The following is a 25,359-nucleotide window of genomic DNA, read 5'->3' as shown; positions in this document are numbered from 1 at the left end:
CCATACCTTAGAATATTACTCAGCTCTGAAAGCAATAAACTACTGATAAACACAACAACTTGGATAGATCTCAAGGTGATCACACTGAAGGAAGAAAAACCAATCTGAAAAAGTCACACACTGTATGATTCCAGTTATAACATTCTCTACATGACAAAAATTATAGGGATGGAGAACAAATTAGTGGTTGTTAGGGATAAGAAGCAGTGGTGATGGTGGTGGTGGTGGTCTGTGCGGATATGCCTATGAAGGGGTAACATGAGGGAAATCTTTCACAACAAACAATAGTTCTTTATCTTGACTGCGGTGCTGGTTTATATGAATCTATGCATGTGATAGAAATGACGTAGAAGGGGATCCCTGGGTGGCTCAGAGGTTTAGTGCCTATCTTTGGTCCAGGGCGCGATCCTAGAGTCCCGGGATCGAGTCCCAAGTCAGGCTTGTGGCATGGAGCCTGCTTCTCTCTTTGCCTGTGTCTCTGCCTCTCTCTCTCTCTCTCTCTCTCTATGTCTATCATGAACAAATAAATAAAATCTTTAAAAAAATTTTTTTAAAAAGAAATGACGTAGAACCATATACAAGATTTCTATCATTGTCCATTTCTCCATTGGTTACAAGGGGTCTAAGGGATATATGTATCTGGAGATGTGTGTTCTAAATAAAACTAGCCCAAGAGATTTGAGTGGCCCCAGGGGAAAGACAATTCCCCAACCTGAGACTCATTCCTTCACAGCAAAATGAAGATACTGAGACAGATTGGTGGTTTTCAAACTAGTGCCCAGAACCCTGGGGATTTTGCAGAATCCTTTTCAGGGGCCACTTTGAAGAAGATCGAAAGGGTCAAGGTGGTTAAACTATGACACATATGTAACAGAACACAGGGCAGCTATGAAAATAGCGTGAAAGGCATTCTACTGACAAGGAGTTATGTCCTTGGTACATTGTTGATTTTTAAAAGGAATTTTATGAAACGGTATATATGGTATCATTGATTTTTTTCAACATGTGTGATCCACATAGAAAGATGTAGAAGGAATTATACTGAAACCATCACGATGGGTAGGGTTTGGATTTGGATTTATGTGCTTTGCCCTTGTCTTTATTCTCTGATATTTCTGTAACAAACACATAAGGCTCCTGAGACACGTCTTAAACCTTGGGGCCAGATGGCTTTTGGATTTCAGAATGTTCTCTACTCAGAAAGTTAAGCTAGGTATATACTACATTTCATATATCATCCCATGGGCCCTGGCAGCAGCACCCTGTAATGAAAACATGTTAATCCCTTTGTACTTAAATATTTACATTCTCACTATGAAAGATCAATAGAAATGATACATGCCTCATGTTAAATCAGGTCAGATTGTGCTGCCAAGGCCATAAAAACCTGGTTTTGTTTTCAGAGCTTTATGGATTTCTGGATTGCAGATTATGGTCCATAAAGACAAAAACAATACAGGAAATTCCTTTGGGGGTGGGAACTCTAAGACCTTGTGATACAATGTTACAAAATAAAATGGCAACTTGAGGGGCCATCATAGTCACAACTGTGTAAGTAGTAAAATGGGTGTGGAAACTGACCAGACAGGAGAAGAGACAGAAGGTAAGAGCTGTGCAAGAGTAAGGATAGAAATAGGGCGGATTTCACTGCCATTGAGCATTACTGGTACTATGCCAATCACAATGCTAAGCATCTACAGAAACTTCCAGAAGCAAGTCTTGATGTGGCCACCTACTCATTCAGTGGTTATTTACAGAGCACCTACAATGTATCAGGCTCTGTCTTAGGCTCTGCAGACACAGCAGGAAACACAACCAAGTCACTGCTTTCATGGAGCTTATGTTTTAGTGGAGGTGGGAGAGACCAAAGATAAATAAGTGTATGAGCCAATAGATACTATCTAAGGCGGATACATCAAGAACAGCATTGGGAGCATATCATTTGGAGATTTTGAAAGTAAAAGTAACCACAAGAGAAAATTGATCAAAAGTAGTTCTTAGGGAACAAAACCGTAGATGGAGCAGACCAGGAGACTTTAGTATTGTTTTTATAAACCCTTTGCACCACTTGATTTTTTAAATTTGACAAACTTGAAGAAAATCAAGCATTTCATCAAACCAAAATTTCACAGACAATAAAAGAAAACCATCTCAAAAATATTGATTGAGCAACTATGATGCACCAGGCAAGACATTAGGAGATTCTGGGTACAACATGGACAAAATAGTTCTTGTTCTGGAGAAGTCTAGCAGGGCAGTCAAATATAATAATCCTCGTATTGACGGCTAATATACAGACGATGCTTACTATGGGCTAATTTAAGACAAAACCCTAAGAAATAGGTAGTATTATTAAAATCCTCATTGTTATTGTTTGCCTGGTTTACAGATCAGGAATCTGAGACAGGTGACACATTCACGGTCACTCAGCTAGTAGGTGGTAAACTGGAGACTTGAGGGGATCTCTGGGTGGCTCAGCGGTTTAGTGCCTGCCTTCAGGCCAGGGCGTGATCCCAGAGTCCCACATCAGGCTCCCTGCATGGAGCCTGCTTCTCTCTCTCTGCCTGTGTCTCTACCTCTCTCTCTCTCTCATGAATAAATAAAATCTTTAAAAAAATAAAATAAACTGGAGACTTGAACCCAGAGAGTATGGCTCTAGAGCTAAGAGTCTCCAGTCTCAGTAATCAAATTCTTAAATAACCACAGAGACAAATGTATAATAACTGAGATGGGTACAGGGAATAAGAGAGCACCCCAGCTGAGCGTCTGCCTTTGACTCAGGTCGTGATCCCAGGGCCCAGGGATCGATTCCCATGTCAGGCTCCCTTCATGGAGCCTGCTTCTCCCTCTGCCTATGTCTCTGCCTCTCATGTGTCTCTCATGAACAAATAAATAAAATATTTAAAATAAATAAAAGAGAGCACAGCTCTCTGAGCTGCATACCCCAACTCTTCCTCCTTGGGGAAGGAAGGTAGTATAAACAGGGCACAAGGGGGTGGGGAGTGGGATCGCACTGGTGACGCCGGCAGGAGGAGGCATCGGCGATCTGTAGGCCGCATTAAGGACTGAGGCTTTATCACAGGAGCACCTGGCACCCTTGGCAGGTGTGGGGTGGGGCGGTCAGTGGCACAACCTAGAAAATGTATTTCTAATTGCAGAGTGGATGGGAGGGGAGGCAAGAAGAGCAGTAATGAGACGAGAGCTGTGTCCCAGGAGAAAGATGAAATACTGTTTTACTTTTAATATCCTGTGTGACAAAATGGAAAGCACACAGAAAGCACTTTTCTGGCAGAATGAAGTCAGAAGAGTGCTGGTGTGAGCGGCAAGCTGAATGAGCTGCTATTTTCATAGAACACCATCTTTACTTGAAAGAACAGCTGCCACGCTCTGGTTATTCAGACAGAGGCATTTGGCGGGCGCTTTCTCAGAAATGATCCAAATGGTTCTGTCATTTCAAAGGAAAACAACTGACACTGTTTGTTGCCAATGATGAAATTCTAACTTTCACACAACAATTAAAATTTTAGAAAACTTTCATGCATCCACATGAACTTGACAGCTTCTCAATGTTGAAAACTTTTTCTGATGAGGATATTTCTGTGGGGATATTTATAAACGTGATTTTTTTTTAAGTTATTGTATAATGAAATGTGATAGCATTTGGGAGATCTGAAAAACTCAGTGAACCAATGTTTCCCAAATGCCCAATGCATGATGCTATAGAGTCACATCTGGGGTGAATGGGTGGCTCAGTTAGTTAAGCATCTGCCTCCCGCTCAGGTCATGATCCCATGAGCCCCTGTTCAGCAGGGAGTCTGCTTCTCTCTCTGCCCCTCCCCCCTGCTCATTCTCTCTCTCTCTCTCTCTCTCTCTCTCTCTCCCTATCATGCTTGATCTCTCTTTAAAATAAAAAATCGTTTTTGAATCTTTATTTTTTCGTCTTCCTACCTTGAGAGAAGCACAAACTCTTCTCACTGTAGCATTCCAGCTGTTCTCTCCTTAAATCTCAGATGGAATTCATAGGTTTTCAGGATGATTTGAAAGTTATCTAGGTAAGTTGGTGGGGACAGGTGACTTGGTGACCCTACTCTTCTGCCATCTTGCCCCCATTTTTGAATCTTTAAAGTCACATTTGGACAGATGATCCAATGAAAGTACATGATTAGCCAAGGGACTGTAATGAGAAGGTCAATGGTTTGGCTTCTGATTCCACACGGCACCTAAACTTTTCAAAATTACTCCTTGTTAAGTTTTGGTATAGTATCATAGAAAAATGCACACCTGAAAATACTAGTAATACATTTTTCCCTTTTTAAAAACTGCATATTTATGCGAGGCCAGATTTTCATCATATATTTCGACAAAAATAACAGAGCAGCGAGTCCGAATGTGAAAATAGATTTGCAAATGACATCCAGCTGTCTTCTATTAAGTCAGACATTAAAGAGATTTGCAAAATAAAGCAATCAATGCTACTCTTTTCACTAAATTGTTTGTTTTGGAAAATACAGTATTTTCATAAAAATAGGTATTTATGTGAACATATAATAGGTTATTTCCAAATAAGGTCACATTCTGAGGTACTGGGGTTAGGATTTCAACACGTGAAAGCAAGGGGTGGTGGTGGGGACACATTTCAGTCCACAATAAGGGGGAAGCAATGGAGTCAGACCCAAGAGGAGAACTCCAAGGTCTCAAGGCCAAATAGAAGAGATGTAGCAGAAACAGAGATGGAGGAGGACAGTCAGAAGAAAGAGAATTCAAGAGAAGAAAGTGTTTCAAGAATGGTGGAGGGTTCACCAACCTCTGGAGGTTACTGGTAACCCTGACAGATCTACTCCAGGGGCAGAGCTTCAGGAGGGAGCAGGGCAGTAACTGAGAGGAAATTAGCATCCCAGGGGTGATGTCACTTGTTTTCTCAAGGACAAAATAGTTGATCATCCAAGCTAATTCTGTGAGCTCTAGTGGCCCAGCACATCTAGATACTGGCACCTTCTACTTTTCCTTACCCATTAGGTGCATGTGAGACAATCACTTTGAATCATACAAAGATAGTTTTTCCATTTCTCTGGACATGTGCTGGCTGAGTTGAGTCTTTTACCTGGAGCTTTTCATAGCATTGCTGAAGTATTGCAAGGCTGGAAGGGTTCAAGTGCTAGCAATCCCAGTCCGGAGAGTCCAAAACAAGAGTAAGCTTCCCAGATTCTCTACTGTGAATCTCAACATGGGAGGGAGAGCAAATGGGAGAGATCCCAGCACAATGATGCCCCTGAAGGGGTTCCCGGGGACCAGCGGGAAAGAGACAAAGATTGGGTCCTGACCACTCCCTGGAGTGGAGGTGCAGGCAAGCCAAGTAACTTATCTACAGCCAGGCAGTACCTCTCATTCCTTTGTCTCACTATTTCAAAAAGTAAGTCATTCTCCTATTAATGATTCAGTATATTTTTTTATGAATTCTCAAAATTCTCAACTCGATACCTTAAAGACAACATATTTGGCATTAGGTCTTGAGAGAAACAACCTTCTTAGAACAGAATTGGTCCCCTATGTCATCCAAAAGAGCACTGTTTTTGACATTTGGGGTTTAGTACCACTGATCCCATTCTTTGGACAAGTTGGAGGGCACGATGCCAGTTTGGGCCACTTTATACTTGTATATGCAAGTCTCCAGTGAGGTGCTTTTGTGTCCTGAAGACATCCTATACAATGGCTCTTGAGGAGCTAAGGAGGTGAGCACTCCACTTAACCCCTTCAAAATGGACATTCTTTTTTTTTTTTTTTTTTTTCAAAATGGACATTCTTTTAAACAAAGGGCCTCCTTTATTCCCATATCCCTATACAGGGGATTAGGAAGATACTGTGCACGCCCACATGTTCAGCGGTACAAGATCAACTTACAAGAGATCGTCATAATTTTAAAGACTAAAAGGAATAAGAGGAGAGCAAGCTAAAATGCTTGCAAGGAATTGAATCCAAAAATAACAATCTAGCGCAAAAGTAACAACCCGATTTTCCAAAAACCAGTGATAATTTTTCTGAACTGAACTCAAGCCAGATCATCTTCATTCAAATAATTGATTTTACCATCCACTTACCTAGCACTTCTCCACCATCATTGGTCAGACACTGACCCCACCATCCACAATCCTTCACCATATGCATTAACAGAGAGAAACTGCTAGAGACAGAAATAATGATTTGAGGTCACTAAAGAGAGGGAATGGCATTCAGTACAACCAGGCGCGCGCGCGCGTGCACACGCGCACGCGCACACGCACACACACACACACACACACACACAGATGCAATTTGTTGACAGATTTGTTGCCCGAGAGTTTATGCCTTCAGCACACTGAATTCAATGTGATGTGTACTGAAACCAGGATCATCTCTTGCCACATACAGCCCCATCCCTGCCTGGCGGTAGACCATCTCCAGTCAATGTCACAGTACATAATGGTGCCATTTGACATCATTTTGGCCCTCACGGTTGTTCTACACCTTTCTGTCCCCAAGAGGATTCCTTGAAAAAGAAAGAGCCCCCCAGGTGGCTCTCAGTGACAGCCACATTCTCCTCCCCACTCCATCTTGCCCTTACCTCCTTCTCTCAGCACATGGCCACCTCACTCCTTAGGAGAAGACCCTCCATCACGGAACCTTCCAGCTGCCTTGTTCTCCACCTCCACATATCTTGGCCCTGTCTCTCTGCTTCTCCTCTCTCTAGAACACAGCTACTTTACACTCCTCTCATTTCTGTCTTCCCTTGCCAAGTCACAGAATGACTGGCAGTAAGATGTAGGAAAATAAAATTTCATCATGAAGAGAATGCCTCAAAGTTTGTCATGGATGCATTTTATCTTTCAGACCTCCAAATTTTTCACTTGAGAGCACCTCCCCACTTATTTGCCTTCTCTGTAATAATATTTACCCCAGACTCCACTGGTAAGACTCTTCTTGGCACAATTGCCACCTCTACTTTCTTCTCCATGGAATATACCACATTGTGCATAGAAGTCACAGAATCGTACCATGGAGGAAAATTTAGAGATCATTGAGTCCAATCCCCTTACTCTAGGGATGAGGAAACAACCCCAAGGAATGAAGGGATTTGCCTAAAATCCTCCAGCAAATTAGTGGCAGAGCTGGAAGCAGAATATGGACTCCTGACTCTCAGGATCTCTTTACATCACCCTCTCTCTCAAAGGACATAACATCTGTATGCATTAGGCACTATGCATAGCAAAACCTCTTCTAGGGATAGCCTACCCCTCTGGAGAGTCCTGGGGACCCTAGACAAAATTTTCTCACAAAGGATTGAAAGCAACATTTCCCTGGATTTTCCTCATGTATCTCCCTCCCAGAGAGCCCCCATCACATCTCTTAGGCAGCATCTTCACCAAGGTTACATGGCTTCCCCCAAGGTCACACAGAGGATGACAATATGAACATGGAATCCAGAACTCCCCTGACTCACAGCTGATTGCCCAGTCTACGGGCAGTCCAGACAAAAGACAGAGAGTAAAGTTATAGAAGCAACCAGAAGTACACAGCCACAGAGAAGAAGCTGAATGCTGGGAAAAAGCATCCAACAATGTCTGACTCAGCTCTCTGATCCTTTTTAGTCTCATGTGGACAAACGAAAAGAAAAATTGCCCAAGTGTTTATCATAAACATGTAGTTTATTTCCCCAAAACCTTAGCTTAAAATTACTCTTTGAGAACATACATCTCTGTTTATTAAACACAAAATGAATCTGACCACAAGCACTGTTGTGCCAACAGAAATATTTTGTACAAGTAGTAAGGCTGGAATGAAGAAGCCAGAAATTGCCAATCATGGAATTGTAGAGCTGGACAGGACCTCCCCTCCCACTGTTTATTAACTTCACCTTAAAATGCCCTTACCTATTTGATGCTAGTAACTCACTAACTTTTCTAACAGGTAGAGCTGTCCCACAGTGTAGCTGGCTGCCTTAAAAATTAGTTAAGAAACCTGCCACATAAGGCATTTTAGCAGAAGTCCAAGTAACAACCTTGAGAGGTGGGTGAGGTCAAATGCACCCATACCAAGCTCTCTAATTCACTACTTTCTTTGTAGAAACACATTCTTTATAGGCTAAGGATTGAACCAGATGGCCTATAGGTCCCTTTCCAACACTGAGATTCTATGGTTTTTTTTCTGTGTCTTACTTCCAGTCTTCTTTATGTCCTGAACATTCTGGAGTGTGTCTGTACATTCTGTTGTATACCTTGTGCACCTCAAAAATGGAGGCTGTCAATAAGTAGTCCTCTGTACCATATGCAACTTGAAATTTAATTTATTAAATTTGTTGTTGTTGTTGTTGGGGAAGGCACCTGGGTGGCTCAGTTGGTAAAGTACTGGTCTTCTGCTCAGGTCATAATATCAGGATCCTGGGATCGAGTTCCACATGGGGCTTCCTGCTCAGCAGGGAGCCTGCTTCTCCCTCTCTCCCCTGCTCATGCTCTATCTCACTATCTCTCTCTCTCAAATAAATAAATAAAGTAAAAAAAAATCTGGCTCTTGATTTTGGCTCAGGCTGAGCTTAGGGTCTTAAGATCAAGCCCCATGTCAGACTCCATGCTGGGTATAGAGCCTGCTTAAGATTCTCTCTCTCTTCTTCCTCTGCCCCTCTCTGCCCTATTCTCTCAGTGTCTCGCTCTAAAAAAATAGATACATAAAAAGCACTTAAAAAAATTTTTAATGGAAAAGAAGTCTCCCTGATGTTGAAAATTTTCCCAAGCCACCATAAGTACTGTTAAATGTAGTGTATCTGCTCTGTGGTAACTGCATTACCACCCTGTGAAATATTCAAGATGTATTTATTTATTTTAGAAAGAGAGAGAGAGAGCACAAGCAGGAGGGGCAGGGAACCTGGGGAGAGAACATGAAGCAGACTCTGCACTGAGCACAGAGCCTGACTCAGGGCTTGATTTCACCACCCTGAGATCACCACTTGACCCAAACCCAAAAGTCAGATGCTTAACTGACTGCACCACCCAGGTTATTCTTTTTAAAATGTATTAATTTGATTTTATAGCCTGGTTACAAGAGTAATATGCATGCAAAAAAAGAGTAATATGCATTCATGGCAGAAAACTTGAAATGCATATGAAAGTGTAAAGAAGAAAATAAAAATTATCCCAAAGTGTTCATTCTAGATGTGGCCACTGCTAAAATCCTGATAGGATGCTTTCCAAGCTTTTTCTTTGTATATTCATGTATATTACAAAACTGGAATCCTACTGAATATATAGTTTCACATCTTGCTTTTTCTGCTTTGTATTATATAGCAAGTGTATTTCCAAATAATTAAATATCAGTCTAAAACATCATTTTAAAAGCTATTTTTTATTCCATTATAAGCTGCCTCTAAGCTTTCATTTTCACATTTTGTGTCATCTCTAATTATTTCCTCGGGGAAAAAATTTTCCAAAGAGCTTCACATAGAAGGAAAGGTGACCAAAATAAATTAACACTTACAAAGTCTACAACATAGCTATAAACATCTCAATCTGGGAGACAAGACACATGGTAACAGATTGTTGTTGGCCCCAAGTAGCTGACCAAAGAAACCAAACCAAAAAAAATCATGATTCATCCTAGGTCTTAAATTATTTCTACAAACAATTGTGTGTAATTGCAATTATGCACATAATAAAAATAACCAGGTATACAAGGAAACAAAGCAACATGAATGAAAACCAACCAACAGAAATAATGGACCATAGAAACCAATCAGGGGGGGTGAACAAATACTGGTGTTATCAAAAAGATTTTTTTAAATTATACTCACTCTGTTCATGAAGATGAAAAGTGAGACTATATAACAAAAAGTGATTTAAAAGTGTACAAAATGGAAATTCTAGAACTAAAACTAAAATAACTGAAATTAAGAATTCAGTGTATAGTTACAAAAGTCAATTAGACACAGATGATAAGAGATTTAATAAAAAATAGGGCAGAAGAAAATGTACAGAATAAAGCCCATGGAAACAAAAGCATAGAGAATAAAGAAGAGGGTAAGAGAATTAGAGTCTAAATCTAACCTCTGTGTAATTGGAAGACCAGACAGAGAGAGAAGAATGGGACAGAAGTAGTATTTGATGGCCGACAACTTCTCAATACTGATTGAAGACATCAACCTCCATATTTGGTTGCCTACAAACCCCAAGCAAGATTAATTTAAAAAAAATCCATATTTGAATGTATTGTAATAAAACTTCTGAAAACCAAAGGCAAAGCAAAAATCTTACAAACAGCCAAAGAAAAAAGAGACAAATTATTTACAAGGGAGCACAGTTAAATGGACAGTTCTCAACAGAAAAAATGGAAGTCCAAAGAAATAGAATATCTTTAAAGCACTGATAGAAAGTATCTATCAACCTAGAATTCTACACTCAATGAAAAAAAAAAAAAAAGAAAGAAAGAAAGAAAATAACTTTCAGGGAATCCCTGGGTGGCTCAGCGGTTTAGCACCTGCCTTCTGCTCGGGGAGTGATCCTGGAGTGCCGGGATGGAGTCCAGCATTGGGCTCCCTGCATGGAGCCTGCTTCTCCCCCTGCCTGTATCTCTGCCTCTCTCTTTGTGTCTCTCATGAATAAAGAGATAAAGTCTTTAAAAAGAAAAAAAAAGAAAATTCAAAAAAAAAAAAAAATGAAGAGAAACCTATCCTAGATCATTAATCATTTCACCAAGGAAATACTTGAAGATATTCTTTAAGGAGAAGAAGCATCATAGATGGAAGACGAGACATTCACAAAGGAATCCAGAACAATAAAGTGGCAAATATATGAATAAATTTAACATAAAACATTCACTGTATAAAAATAGCAATAATGAGTTACCAAGTTAAAAAAATATATATGTATATAGTTAAGATACATGACTGTCATGATATAGAAATCAGGAGTAGTAGTATTACAGTTCCAAGCTCTTGGGGATCACTGGGTGGCTCAGTGGTTTAGTGCCCTCCTTCGGCCCAGGGCGTGATCCTGGAGTCCCGGATCAAGTCCCACGTCAGGCTCCTTGCATGAAGCCTACTTCTCTCTCTCCCTGTGTCTCTGCCCTCTCTCTCTCTCTCTATGCCTCTCATGAATAAGTAGATAAAAATCTTTAAAAAAATAAAATAAAAAATAAAGTTCCAAGCTCTTTACATTATTTGGGAAGAGGGTAAAAGTATCAGTTAATATTAGACTTTGATAAGACAAGAATGCACACAGTAAAAAATGGAATGAAAAATTCAATCCAAAAGTGGTGGAAAAAAAAGAAAAAAAGGGATGTGAAACAGATGGGAAAATCAGAGAGCACTGGTCAGATGGAGAGTCAAACCCAAACCAATCAGTATCAGCACATCCCATGTAAACAGATTAAGCGGCCAAATGAAAGACAAAGAATCTAAGACCAGGTTTTTAAAAAATCCTTCACTATGTTTTCGAAAAGTACACATCAAAAACATGGTAAGAATTTAGAAAAGTTGAAAGAAATGTTGGGAAAAGACCCAGCATGCAAAACTAAGCAAAAGAAAGATGAGTTAGCTATCGTAACATCAGACAAAGTAAACTTGATGGCACAAAGTATCACTAGAGATAGAGAGGGATTTTACAAAATGATTTTTTTTTTACAAAATTATTTTTTTAAAGAAGGTTCAATTCACCAGCATTTCAATTCTATATTTGCATGAGACCTAATGACAGCCTCAAATATTTAATGCAAAAATAGACGAAACTACAAAGAAAACAGAGAAATCCACAATCATCTGTCTCGATATTTAACATAATAAGCAGGCTAGATTTTTAAAAACAGGAAAGATATAGGGGATGTGAACCACACAATTAGCACTCTTGACCTAATGGACTTACACAGAACACTGTTCCCTACAACTGCATGGCACATTCTTTTCAAGCACTACCGAATGTTTACCAAAAATGGCCATCTGATAGGTCTTAATGAATAGCAAAACATAGAAATCATCAAAGTATGCTCACGGATCACAGTGCAACCTAAGAAGATGGGAAGGAATGAGATCCAGGGCCTACATGGAAGATGGCCTTAGCTGAGAAGAAATCCCATCCCTTTGTTCACCCTACTTCTCTCTGGTACCACTGCCCACCCTAGTGCAAGAGCTGAATGAATTATCCTAGGGAACTGCTCAAAAATGGTTCCAAACGGTGGACTCAAGACCTCGTTCACTCGATTACTTTGATCAATTCTAGGGCATGATCTCGAGATTGAACTCCATTTTTCTTTCTCACTCTTTCCAAATTATAAACCCATAACTGAGCAGCAGGGAGTGTAGTTAAGCTACCCCGCAAACTAGATCCTGCTTAGGTGAAGCTACGTATTTCAGCCCCATGCACCATTTACAGACTGACATTATTTTGTGAAAACAGATCCTGACAAAGCCCTCTACAGAAAGAGCCATGGATCTACCTCTGGTCAGAAGTTAGGGAATAGCAGGCATAGTCGTGGTGAGGGCCATGATTCTCTACAGGATGGGTTAGTTGGAAATGAACCCCAAGTTCAAAGCCAGTGGTCTCTTCTTTTCCCAAAGGTGGAAGACGGAAAGGGGCCTACCAGAATCACAAGGGAAGCTTCCTTAACATATAATATCCTATCTACAGGAAGCCACTCCAGGCCACAGAATGCTGGTTTTGTCTTTTACCACACTAAACACTGTGCCCCCTCCTTTTCTTTTTTAAATGCAATTTTATCAGGGAAAACATGAACTAGAAGGCAGTGAAGGCCTACCACCATCTTGGCCAATCCCATCTCAACCACTACCATGGAGCCTGGCCACATTTTAGCCTGGACTTTTTTTTAAAGTATGTGTAACCAAACACTTATTTCAACCATTAAAAAAAATCTTGAGGAAGTTCCTGTAGAATGTCTAGCTTTGAGCAATTTAACTTCCCGGTATGCTCTCCAAAGCAAACCTAATGTAAAATGTATGAGAGAGTTGCTAGGTGAGGTAACCAGCCGCATGGAGTTATTAATTAAAGACCTGCTTTAAAAAAAAAAAAAAAAAAAAAAACTAATAATAGTGACGTTTGTAAAAATAGTTGCTTTGCTGCTCTTCCTTTGGGAATTAATGAGTTATCAGATACCAGTCAAGTCCATCCAGTTCTATTTTAGGGTAAGAAAATTTTTTCATCTGTTAAGAAAATGTTTGTCTTTCAATTGACTTGGAAACACCTAATCTAAAACAGTCCCAGCCAAACAACACTGTGTTGAAAAGAGAGAGAGTGGGGACAGATTATTGTCCTTGCTCTTTCCATCAGTTACATCCAGAGTTGCTTTCACTGGTATGATGCGATATGATACTGTCTGTTTAGATCAGTGGGTTCTACTCAAACCACTGTCAAAAAGACCCCAGGCAGGGCTGTTTCAAATCCCTGCATGTCCCAGGCTGTCATCATTTTGGAAGGACACGATCTGCTCACATCAAATATATTAAGATGCACCCAACATCCTATGTTAGATTGCTTCTGTTTATGTATTTAAAATGAATTGTATAACTTTGCTGTTGAAATCTTTTTTTTTTTTTTTAAGATTTTATTTATTCATGAGAGACACACACAGAGAGGCAGAGACATAGGCAGAAGGAGAAACAGGCTCCCTCCCCTGCAGGGAGCCTGATGTGGGATTTGATCCCAGGACCCCGGGATCATGCCCTGAGCCAAAGGCAGACGCTCAACCACTGAGCCACCTAGGTGTTCCCATCTTTTCTTTCTCTCTCTCTCTTTCTTTCTTTTTTACTTTTTTAAAATTTAAATTCAATTTGCCAAAATATAACACCCAGTTAAGTGCCCTCCTCAGTACCTGCCACCTAGTTACCCTATCCTCCCCGCCCACCTCCCCTTCCGCAACTCTTTGTTTCCTAGAGTTAGTAATCTCTCACAGTTTATCTCCCTAATTTTTCCCACTCAGTTCCTCTCCTTTCCTTATAATCCCCATATTTTCTTTTTGAATGCACAGTCTGAGATCTGAGCACCTCTTTACAGGTCTCAAGCATTTTCAAGACCCTTGAAAATCTTGTTGACCCCATGCACTGTTGTCCTCTCTAGTGCTCGCGGGATACACCAGCCCTGGTCTATGAAGCCTATCACGGAGTTTACTGTGAAGGAAATGTTGAGAACAGTGTCTGTCCCATTAAGGAATGTCATCTCTGTGGAGGATCCAAGGAGAAAATGTCTCTCTAGTGCTGGTATCAAGAGCAGTCGTACTCACACTGTTGTTTTGCACCTTGCAAGCTCATGAGTCAGACAGGTGGCCTGCGTGCAGGTGACTCTTTCTTCACACTAATTACCACAAAGCTTAGAAAACAAGTGTGCCATTTTGTGCTCTAAACTCACGGATCCATCTCATATTTCCTACCTTAAATTTCTCTTTACCTCATTTCTTCCCATTCATTTTAAATTTACTTTATCTAGCTTATTAATTCTATGTAAGCTTCCTTATACCCTTTTTTGGACTGAGGCAGGATATAAATAAATACATAAATAGCATTATTTTTCTCCTAAAACTGCCTTTGTTCCACATTTTCAATGTATGATGATCCTTCTGTTTAAATGATAGTTAACATTTACTGAGTACTGAGCATTTACTGCTCAGCCAGCAGCACTATGTGAAGCACTTCAGATGGATTACTTCCTTAAGTCATCATAACAAGTCATGAGATAGATCCTATTCCTTTTCAGATAAGGAACCTGACGTATAAAGTATCTTGCCAGGGCCACTCAGCCAAGAAGAGCTGGGCTGGAATTCCACCCCAGGCTGGCTTCATGGCCACCCACCCGCCCCAGCTGGAAACCTTCACTCAGGATGCCACTCCCTGGGTTCCCTTCTGTTGATTTAGCCAGCTAAATGCCTCTTGATTCTGTTCCCCTGTTCTCTATCCTCAGTCCAGCTCTTTATTTCAGGGCTCCTTTGATCTCTGGCTGGGTTTTTTGTTGTTGTTGTTGTTGTTGTTGTTGTTGTTGTTTTTAAGTAAGCTCTAAACTCAATGTGGTGCTGGAACTCACAATGCTGAGATCAAGAGCTACATGCTTTACCAATTGAGGCAGCCAGGTGCCCCATCTGGCTGGGATTTTTGCAACAGCTTCTTAGCGGATCTCCCTGAATCCAGGCCTGCCCTCCATGGATCTATCCTCCAGTGTTTCTGAAATATAAAGGTGTCTACATGTACAAGTTCCTTATAAGGTGCCCCAGTTGTAAGAGAGAATCCAGTTTGTTTAGTCCGCCATTCAGGACCATTTACAATAGTCAAACCAGACACACCATGAATCTATCCCGTACTCCCAAGATGGTGATTCCTCCTCAGTCAAGGGGCACACATTCGTGCTTCAGAGGTCTTGCACACACTGATCCCGTCTCCTGTGCCTTGTAGACCACACAGATTTCAAGTTTCAGGTCAAAATGGCTTCCTTATCGAGTCCCACATTAGGCTTTCCACAGGGAACCTGCTTCTACCTCTGCCTATGTTTCTGCCTCTCTGTGCCTCTCATGAATAAAGAAATAAAATCTTAAAAAAAAAATGCCTTCCTTATGGTGAAATGTTCACTGAACCCCCTCGTCCCCAAACCTCCTCCATGATTTTCCCATTCTTTGTCAAGACTTCCTCACCACACTTATGTCATCATGCTGTCATTATTTTTTGGTCTCTCTCCCTCACTGGACCCTGAGCTTCTTGAGGACAGGGACTCTGTTGCCTTACCCACTGCAGACCTCCCTCCCATACCAAATGCCCAGTACGTAGCAGTAGCTGAACATTTGACCAAGTGGCAGGTCTAAACCAGATGTGGGTACATCACCTGCAGATTAGCCTTCTTTTTTTTTTTTTTAAAGATTTTATTTATTCATTCATGAGAATACACAGAGAGGAGAGAGAGAGAGAGAGAGGCAGAGACAAAGGCAGAGGGAGAAGCAGGCTCCATGCAGGAAGCCCGATGTGGGACTCGATCCTGGGTCTCCAGGATCACGCCCTGGGCTGTAGGCAACGCCAAACCACTGAGCCACCGGGGCTGCCCAGATTAGCCTTCTTAAAGCACTTCTGCCCCCAACCCTCCAACCCAAGAATATAGGACCACCACTAATTTGTACTTTGGGACAAATTAGAAAAAAAAATGCCTCCGCTGGGCTAATGTATTCCAATAAGACTCCCTTACCCTGAGCTTACACATGGTTTACACATCCTTCCACATAGTGTCAAATGAGCAAGGATCTCTACCTCACTCTCTTGACCAGGCCAGTTCTTGTGCAAGAAGACAGTGCACTTATCTATACAAGGCAGCCCTGCATGCACACAGACAATTCCCTTGCCCTGTGTGTGCTGTTCCATTTATTAGAAAGGCCATCAGCACCCATCTGTGTAGGCAGACTTTAATACCCAGTCCAAATGTCCTCTCCTCTGTGAGTGTTTCCCTTGTGCCTCTCAGGCAGATTTAACCTCTCCACCCCAGCCCCCCCCCCCCCCCCCCCCCCCCCCCGTCTCTCTCGTATTCCCACAACCGCAGAAGATATCCATGTTTGAGTGTTACCATGCTGCACCACACATCTTTCTTTATTGCTGATTTCATTGCTGGACCATTAGGATCACGTTAGGCATCATTGGGTCCCATATGCCTATGAAGATGCCTTTCAGATAAATGGGGGATGTGCAATAAATGTTACTATTGGGGCACCTGGGTGGCTCAGTGATTGAGCATCTGCCTTTGGCTCATGTCTTGATCCTGGGGTCCTGGGATCAAGTCCCTCATTGGGCTCCCTGCAGGGAGCCTGCTTCTCCCTCTGCCTATGTCTCTGTCTCTCTCTCTGTGTTTCTCATGAATAAATAAATAAAATCTTTACAAATATAAATAAATGTTACTATTTGGTTCAAAGTCTTCACACAGCCTTTCTTTTGCCTCCTGATTGTTTCAAACTCCCCAGGCTGGCACACCAGTCTGTCAGTCTCATGGCTGGCCAGTCACCTCTCTGTATCCCCCTCCTCAGGTCCCCTCTGAGCATCTGGGCTGCAGCGGATTCACAGGGGACTCTCAAGCACCCCTGACCTCTGGACCTTTACTCATCTGTCCCTCCTGTCTCTAGTGCCCTCCTCTCCTCTTTGCCTGTCAAAATTCTATTCATCTTCAAGGCCCAACTCAAGCACCATATTTGTCGCGAAGCATCCCATCAGCAGATGGTGGCTTCTTGCTGCTAAGAACCAAAGCCCTTTGTCCTTCTGGAGTCATTCCTCAAACATTGCTCTGTGTTTTAATGATATATGTCTATAACGAAAGCACTTCGAGGGCAGGGATTCATTGCACAGGGTAGGTGTCAGCAAATACTGTGCTACAGAGAAGAAAGAATCCAGCGCTACATTGGCAGATGAAAGAGGCAGCAAACTCAACTTCAAGGACCTGGCAGGACACAAAACTCCTCTCCTGTCCCCTCTTTCATCAGTAGGGATAACACGTGAACTCTAGGCAGAATTGCATAAATGGCCCCTCCCTCCTCCCCTCCCCCCCCCCCCCCCCCCCCGCCCCCAGCCTACATAGTTCAGCTTGCCTTCTAAAGAGGTGAGAGTGAGGAGTGACAGCTGGTTTCTTTTGCTCCACCCCTTCTCTTTTCCCCCAAACACAGAGCAGAAATTCACCTCTGACAGCACTGCTTTCAAGCTCCCGCAAGACACGGCACACACAGGACACATGGCACGCAGCCCTCGGCACACCTCTGCAGGGATGGTGCGGACAGATGCCTCCCTCTCCAGCATGAAGCGCCTCACCTCTGCGCTCCGGGCCGCCCTGGCCCTCGTCCTGCTCTTTGCCTCCTTCCACTTGGCTTGCTTGGCAGGTAGAACTGTGAGCTTTATTCTTGGCCACGCTGGGAAGAAGAGGGGAGGGAGAGAAGAGGTGGAGGAGGGGGGGAGGAAGGGGGAGGGAGGAGAAGGGGGGAAGAGGGGTGGGGGAAGGGAGGAAGGAGGATTCTTTGGCTAGGGTTGGTCCCACACAAAGAGAAGAGCAAACAGTTTTTTCTCACCGGAAGGATTAGGCAGGAGGTGGTAGGTTGGGCTGGGGGTGTCTTACGTTTACCTAAGACCTAAGACCACGATCAAATACTCAACTCCTCAGCTAGGACAGGATTAGCCACCTCTACTGGACTTTGCCACAAAGCAACAGGAAAAATGTGATGTACTGACAGTCTCTCCCATCAAGAGACCAAAATTGGCCTAAAATGACATTTTAATGGGCGCTGTGTCTCCACTGCTCCTTCTCAGGGCCCCTGGCTATTGTGATTTGCAATTGCCCCTTTGTACTCTGTTCCTCACCTGAGGTCCTCTGGTCCCTCCGTTGACCCTGTTCTCCCTTTGCAACTTCCATAAAACCCTAAGGCACAAAACCTGCCAAATGCTGTTGATGATTCTCCCACCTTCCCCAGCACAAGAGACGTGGAGTTATTACCCTGTGTGCTCATGGACGCTAGGAGGGTTGAGTAGCAGCCCCTGTCTTGCTCTCTCAGGCTGGGCTCTCCCCCTGCAGAGAGAACTCCCTCATATTCTTATGCTCCTGGCTTTGGCCTCTGGCCTTATATTTTTTAAGACTTTTAATTTATTTATTCATAAGAGACACATAGAGAGAGGCAGAGACACAGGCAGAGGGAGAAGCAGGCTCCCCGCAAGGATGGAGTCCCAGGACCCCAGGATCACAACTTGAGCCAAAGGCAGATGCTCAGCCACTGAGCACCCAGGTTCCCTGGCCTCTGGCTTTGATCTTGCCCCTGCAGCTCCTGCCCTGCCCTTGACAGATTTCCCTCTCTCAAAACTGAGCCTCAAGGACCCCTCAGGGCTGTGCCTGTCTCCCTTGTCCTCACCACCCTCCTTTGGAGTTTCAGGGTATGAGCTCTATAGCCACTCAGCCTCAACTCAATTCTGGCTTCCACAACTTACTAGCTGTGTGATGTTGAGCAAATCACTCAATGTCTCTGTGCCCCAGTTTTCTCATTTATACGGTGGGGATAATCACAACGCTTACATATAGGGTTGTCATAAAGATGAAAGGAGACTACTGCATATAAAGAACTGTTAGTAAATTAGCACAGGGTAAACACTCAATGAATGTTAGCATGTTTGTTTTATTTTCCCATACCCCTCCCTAAATAAGTATTTTATTTTTTTCATTTGTTTACCCTCACAGTGACTTGTTTATGATAGGCTCTCAAAAAACCTGACAAATTTAACTGCACTTAATTATTAGCACCCTGTACTTTGGAAGTGACCCCAAGCTGGACTAGTCTCTGACCAGCTATGCTTACGAGGGTGGAGGCTGAGGCTTAACTTCTTAGAAATTAATAACTAGACTATTTAGTTCAAACCATATAAAATTACCGATATTGACAAATTTTTTGACCTATCAAATGGCAATTTCAGATGGCTTAACCTAACACCAGCATCTGGTTAACTAGGTTTTTTTCCATTCACTTGGTCCAAATGGGGACCACTTCCATTCTAGGGCAGAGGGGAGATGAAAGTCAAGGCCAAGGAAGTTAGTTGGGTTAAAAAGGAAAATTAAATGTTGAGGAATCAATTATTCCAAAACAAATAAAGACCAAGTTCTAAGCCATTTAGCTGTAAATAATTTACAGTAACAATCAGATTGTGTCAAGGTAATTACTATACCCCAGGCAGGACATTGGAGTGGCTGGGGGGGGGGAGGGGAGTGGCATAAAATCACTCTAAGCAGCAATTTCATGGCTTTGGCCAAACGAGAAGTTTCCTCCTGACTTGTCCTGCTACCTGACAACAAGCTCCTTTGAAGGACACACTGACCTAGGGTCAGTGGAGCCTTGAGAGTTTCTAAACCACTTTTTTTTTTTTTTTTGCATCCTCAAAGGAAGCGGAACAGCAATATAATTAATTTCCAGAACAATTCTTTAAAATTGGCTTCTTGGTCTTGATCTACCAAGATGAATGCCATCTAACAAAAATTTTTTGGTGATGGAAGTTGTGGGGTGTCCTGATTAGGTGAGGGCCAGCGGTACCGATGGTGAGAGAATTTACTCAGGGCAGAATAAAGGAGATAGAAATTTATTGAATACACTGCAAGGGAGCAGCAGGCAGGACAGCAGAGGAGGGACTGTCTGCTTCTAGGTGGTGGTGAGGGGCTATAGTTATAGGGCAGAGTGAGGGAGCGTGGGGAATGTCCTGTTTTGGTAATCTGAGGAGCTATGCCTGTTGTAATTGGTCAGTTAGGGTTCACGACTATTCCCGAGGTGGGTCGACTATTCCCGAGGTGGGTCGCTTAATGAGCCTGTTTGCATTTCAGCTAGGGGGCGCTGGGGGCCCTTGTGCCTCCTGCAAGTTTCCATTGTTCACACCTGTTGCCTAAAAGCAGCCTCTACAGAAATGTTCCATTTCTGTGCTATGCTTCCAATATGGCAGCATTTCAGAATGTGGTGATCCAGTGTGGTAACTGAGCCCTTGAAGTGTGGCTAATACTATCAGGAAGTTGCATTTTTTTATTTCATTTTAATAAATTTGAAGAGCCACATGTAATTGCCATGTTGTACAGAATAGACCTGGATCATCCATCTGCTCATTCTCAGTTATGAGAGGGAAGGTAGATGATGGTTTTTTGGAATTGAGAATCTTTATGTTCATCTCTGTAGCCCCCCCTCACCTCCACACTCTGACAGAACTTTGAGAATTTCCACTGAAGTTCTTTTTATCTTTGCGCTCCTTATTTATTGATCAAGAGACAATTCTAATGGTTGCAAATTCTAGCCATCTCTGGATTTGGTGGTATAGCATTTAATTTTTTTGATAACCATCTGCCTGAGTAATACCATCATAATCACGAGAAGTAAACAATCAAAGTCAGATTTCAACATTCATTTGTTCAAGTTTGTGAAGGGAATTGAAAGTAGTTAGGAGAAGACATTTGAGATTGTTAAGTGTTTGCTTTAATATATAGGAGAAAAACCATTTCTAGATGGAGCTATTTGCATAGGAAACAGCTAAAATAGAGTGTTTGGAAAGCTCTTTGCAGCAGGCCCTTGGCCACTGAAGGATGAGATATGAAGGAGATGAAGTGTGAAGCTGTGAGTCAATGAGACATGCAGGTAAGCGTCTCTGAATGATAATAATGAAAGGAAAAGGGAAGTGTATTCTTTTGCTGCCATAAAAACATACCACAGACTGGGTGGCTAAAACAACAGAAACTTATTTTCTGACAGTTCTGGAGACTCCAGGTGTCAGCAGGTGTGTCTTCTCCTGAGGCCTCTCTCCTTGGCTCACAGATGGCCACCTTTTCACTGTGACCTCACCTAGTCTTTTCTCTGTGCAGGTGCCTCCCTAGTGTCTTCCCTTTCTCTCAAGGACACTAGTCATATTGGATGAGGACCCACCCATATGACTCCATTTAATCTTGATTTAACCTCTTTAAAGGCTCTTTCTCCAAATACAATCACTACTGTGGGTTAGAACTTCAATGAATGTGGTGGGGACAGTCTGGCCCGTAACAGAGGGTTAGTCTTATTACATGACATCTTAAAGCACCTAGACTGGAACTTCTATAATCCTTGGTGTACTATCACCACTAACTGACAAAAAAGATTTCACTCTGTGCCTGGGAATGGATTCCCCTACTGCCTGAGACCATCTTCTGTCTTTCCTTCCAGAAGCGAGGAACAGTGACAACTCAACCCTGACCACCCATCACCCAGACCCTGGAACCCTGGAGCAGTGCCCCAGTAAGCATCTCCTGACAACTGCCCTAAACCCAGAGCTGGCCCTGGATCTGGGAGGGACACTTAAGCCTGCTTGCTTTCTGTTGATTGGGGTCCAGTGGTAGAGTGCCAGCCTGACCTTCCTGTGCACTGGTATGGTCTGTTTGTCACCCCCAGAACTGCTTGCATAGCATATCTTAAAAGCTATCTCAGCCTTGACCCTGATGTCGGCTCACAATCTTTGGTACAGGTGGCTTGAACGACCCATCCACAGGATGGCAGCCAAACATGCATTAGAAACTTAGAAGGGGGGACGCCTGGGTGGCTCAGTGGTTGAGCATCTGCCTTGGGCTCAGGGCGTGATCCTGGGGTCCTGGGATCGAGTCCCACATTGGACTCCCTGCATGGAGCCTGCTTCTCCCTCTGCCTATGTGTCTCTGCCTCTCTCTCTGTGTCTCTCATGAATAAATAAATAAAATCTTAAAAAAAAAAAGCTACCAGTCAAGTCCAACTTCTGCCCAATGTAGGAGCTTTGTTCTGGGTACCCTTTGCCTATTTCTGTCCATCCTCTCCCTGAATACTCCTAAGGGCAAGAAGGCAGTACTTCCTAAAGCAGCAAGCATTGTTTCCACACATCCAATTAACAGAAAGTTTTGCTTTCTTCTATGTCTGGCTCCCTTTACTGCTGCCCTCCCTGAATAACCGTGCGTTCACTTCTGGGTATTTCCGAAGCCCCCATAATAGGGCAGTGACTCGTGGAGGTTGAGTGTGGGGCTTTGGATTCCTTGAGACCTGGGTTCGAGTTCTCGCTCTGCCATCTGGTGCCCCCTCTTGGGCGAGTCACAGCGTGGGCTCCTTCCAGGGAGATGGGAGTAGTTAAGTGTCGCCTCCCACCCTGCGAGGGATGAATAAGGGGACGGGCATGGAGCAGGTGACACCTGTGCAGTGTGCTTTAGCGAGCATGAGCTCTGGTCTCATTCCTTACCTGGGGGGGGGGGGGCGGAGGGGGCGGGGGGCGATGCACCGCGGTGTCCTTGCTGTCCCTTCCTCGGCAGACGTGGACTTCTGTCCCCAAGCGGCTCGCTGCTGCCACCCCGGCGTGGATGAGTATGGCTGGATCGCCGCGGCAGTTGGATGGAGCCTGTGGTTCCTCACCCTCATCTTGCTCTGTGTGGACAAGCTGCTGAAGCTCAGCCCGGAGGAGCCCAAGGATCTGCAAGCCTGAGGCCCCAGGGCGGCGGCCCCAGGGTGTCAGTGGCCACCCAACCGCACGGAATCATTTCACCTTTGGGGGAGGTGTCAGATTTCTAAGTAGGGAATGTCAGAATTGGACACATCAGTGGTTATAAACTCCACTACAAAAGCCTAGAAGGCTAGCTGGGGTGCTGCAGGGAAGGGGTGGGCATGAGGCCCATCCTTGTGACCACAGCAGCATGGCTCTTACCACTTCTATATACCAGACCTCTGCAGTAAGATTCCATTTGCTCCCTTTTTATTATTATTATTTTATTTAGAGAGAGAGTGCCAGCGGGGGGTGAGGGAGGGGCAGAGGGAGAGAGAATCTCAAGCAGACTCCCTGCTGAGCATGGAGCCCAATGTGAGGCTCCATCTCTCAGCCTTGAGGTCATGACCTACCTGAGCTGAAATCAGGGGGGAGGGGTGGGGAGCGGTGCCCACGTGCCCATGCGGTTTTGGCCACCTCCGAGTTGTCCCCTCTGTACAGCGATGGTGTTGAGAAGAGACGCGAGATGGAAAGGAGGGTCTGAGGGAGCAGGGCCAGGGCTGCCCCACACCCAAGTCCACGAGGGTCCTCCTCTTGGGCGCTGACAATCAATCCCCTTTCTCGGTGTGTGAGGTCTGCTTCCCTGCTGTGCCCCAAGGCAGGTGTCCAAGAAACACCTGGCTTCGGCTTTTGTCCACAGGCTCTTTGCTCCTAAGCTCAGAACCCTCTCACCTGTCCCCCCTCCCTCACCCCAGCCAAGGGCTTCCCTGGCATCTCAAAAAGGAGTCGCCTTCATCCTCACCTGCCACCCCTCGCCCGGGAGCATCGCTTCTCTCGCCCCTGTTCCCTGTCCAGCATCCTCCTCCGTGGCCGCCCTGCCGGACGGTACCCAACCCGGCACCTGGGCCAGACCCTCCTACATCGCCCCCCGCCCCCCACGTGGTCGCGCCGTGGCCACGCCCCAGGGCACCTGACGACGTGGTGCTGGCGCCCCCTGCTGATGACCTCCGGTAAAGCCTGACCTCCCAGCGGGGGCCCCCCCCCCCCCGCCCCCACCCGGCCTGCTGTCCCCAGGATGCCCACCGCCTTCCCAGGGACAAGGGCTGCGCTCCAGGCACCCGGTCCCCATCCCCACATCTTCCACCGCCTGCACACTGCAGGCCATGCCTCAAAGTCCAGCCCCAGGGCCTGTTCTACTCACAGCCTTCCCAGACAGCCTTGGGGGACCTGCGGCTGGTGCTTTTAGGGGTGCTTCTGCTCCCTCCTGAAGCGCAGCCTTCATGAACATACATACCGTCAGTGTGTTTCCTCTTGCTCCCGGGGATGGAGAGCTCCTGGCGATGTTCATCGCACAAATGAATGCATGAACTAACGGACGCGGCCTGGCCCTGGATGTACTTATGACTATCGTTCAGCATACAGAGCTTCCATTTTAGGAGCGCCTGTGGGGGGCTCCATGGGTTAAGCATCTGCATTTAACTCAGGTCATGATCCCCGGGTTCTGGGATCGAGGCCCTCATCCCGGGTCCCTGCTCAGCGGGGAGTCTGCTTCTCCCTCTGCCTCTGCCTGATGCTCCCCCTGCTTGTGCACTCTGTCAAATAAATAAAATTCAAAAAAAGGAAGAAGAAAGAAGGAAGAAGAAGAAGAGGAAGAAGAAGAAGAAGAGGAAGAAGAAGAAGAACTACTTCCATTTTTCTATAAATGGTTGAAATAACCAGTCAGCTGGTTTGGCTCCTGCTCATCCTGCACACGGATGTTGCTGGTCGCCCTGAACATAGCCAGGAGGGTCAGGTGGAGGGGGAAGTCGATTCATCAGAAGGAAGAAAGGACAAAATGACTCTCCTTACGAGACCATTGCTGCCCTTTGTGAGGAAACATGGATTTAGGTTGGACAACCAAATAAACATAACACAAGAAAAGAGGCCCCTGAAGTAGGAAGAAGTATTTCCTAGAGATGGCAGGTGATTCAGAGCTGCCACGGGTTTTTGTTTTGTTTTGTTTTGTTTATTCATGAGAGACACAGAGAGAGAGAGGCAGAGACACAGGCAGAGGGAGAAGCAGACTCCATGCAGGGAGCCCGATGTGGGACTCAACCCCAGGACCCCAGGATCACGCCCTGGGCCAAAGGTGGCACTAAACCACCGAGCCACCAGGGCTGCCCTACTGCCACTGGCTCTTCCAGAAAATCTACCTATGTTTCCCAATGAGAACTGAAGGCAGTGCCTGGCTCAGTCTGCTATTTCCTTAATCTCCATTGTTTAATCAAGAAAATGGGTAGATTTACTGTGCCCTCATGTTAAACAATCGTGTGAACAAGTGTCTGCATGACGCCCCATGTGATGCTATGATCACACATAACTTAGTGTTTCTCTTTTTTTTAAACACCAAGGAAAGAGTTTCCACAATACGTGATGGT

At 44.3% G+C, this 25,359-nt stretch overlaps 2 protein-coding genes across 9 annotated transcripts in view; one reads left to right on the top strand and one right to left on the bottom strand.

The window, feature by feature from the left end:
• Positions 1 to 17,873, bottom strand: part of ATP6V0A4 (ATPase H+ transporting V0 subunit a4) — an 84,797-nt gene extending 66,924 nt beyond the window's left edge. For 5 of the 8 annotated variants that reach the window (XM_038559430.1, XM_038559435.1, XM_038559428.1 and 2 more), the window contains exon 1: positions 17,654 to 17,873. The gene's annotated coding sequence lies outside the window, so the exon portion shown is untranslated. Of the gene's footprint in view, positions 1 to 6,095; positions 6,179 to 17,653 lie in introns of all 8 variants that reach the window. The other 3 variants (XM_038559429.1, XM_038559432.1, XM_038559431.1) reach the window with 2 other exon arrangements.
• On the top strand, positions 17,560 to 23,198 carry TMEM213 (transmembrane protein 213). The gene is made up of 3 exons (XM_038559439.1): positions 17,560 to 17,850; positions 21,673 to 21,744; positions 22,776 to 23,198. Exons 1-3 carry the CDS (start codon positions 17,706 to 17,708, stop codon positions 22,943 to 22,945), a joined length of 387 nt encoding a protein of 128 aa, XP_038415367.1. The 5' UTR covers positions 17,560 to 17,705; the 3' UTR covers positions 22,946 to 23,198.
• The last annotated feature ends 2,161 nt before the right edge of the window (positions 23,199 to 25,359 follow it).

This window comes from Canis lupus, chromosome 16 (assembly GCF_011100685.1).
Source record: "Canis lupus familiaris isolate Mischka breed German Shepherd chromosome 16, alternate assembly UU_Cfam_GSD_1.0, whole genome shotgun sequence".
Lineage (NCBI taxonomy): Eukaryota > Metazoa > Chordata > Mammalia > Carnivora > Canidae > Canis > Canis lupus.
This window is presented reverse-complemented; position numbering and strand designations above follow the sequence as displayed.

What these genes read in the sequence shown, in the direction of transcription:
- TMEM213 (XM_038559439.1), top strand. Translation starts at nt 17,706, where the DNA reads ATGGCACGCAGCCCTCGGCACACCTCTGCAGGGATGGTGCGGACAGAT. An exon ending in CCACTTGGCTTGCTTGGCAG is followed by an intron (nt 17,851 to 21,672) that starts GTAGAACTGTGA and finishes CTTTCCTTCCAG; the next exon opens with AAGCGAGGAACAGTGACAAC. An exon ending in AACCCTGGAGCAGTGCCCCA is followed by an intron (nt 21,745 to 22,775) that starts GTAAGCATCTCC and finishes CTTCCTCGGCAG; the next exon opens with ACGTGGACTTCTGTCCCCAA.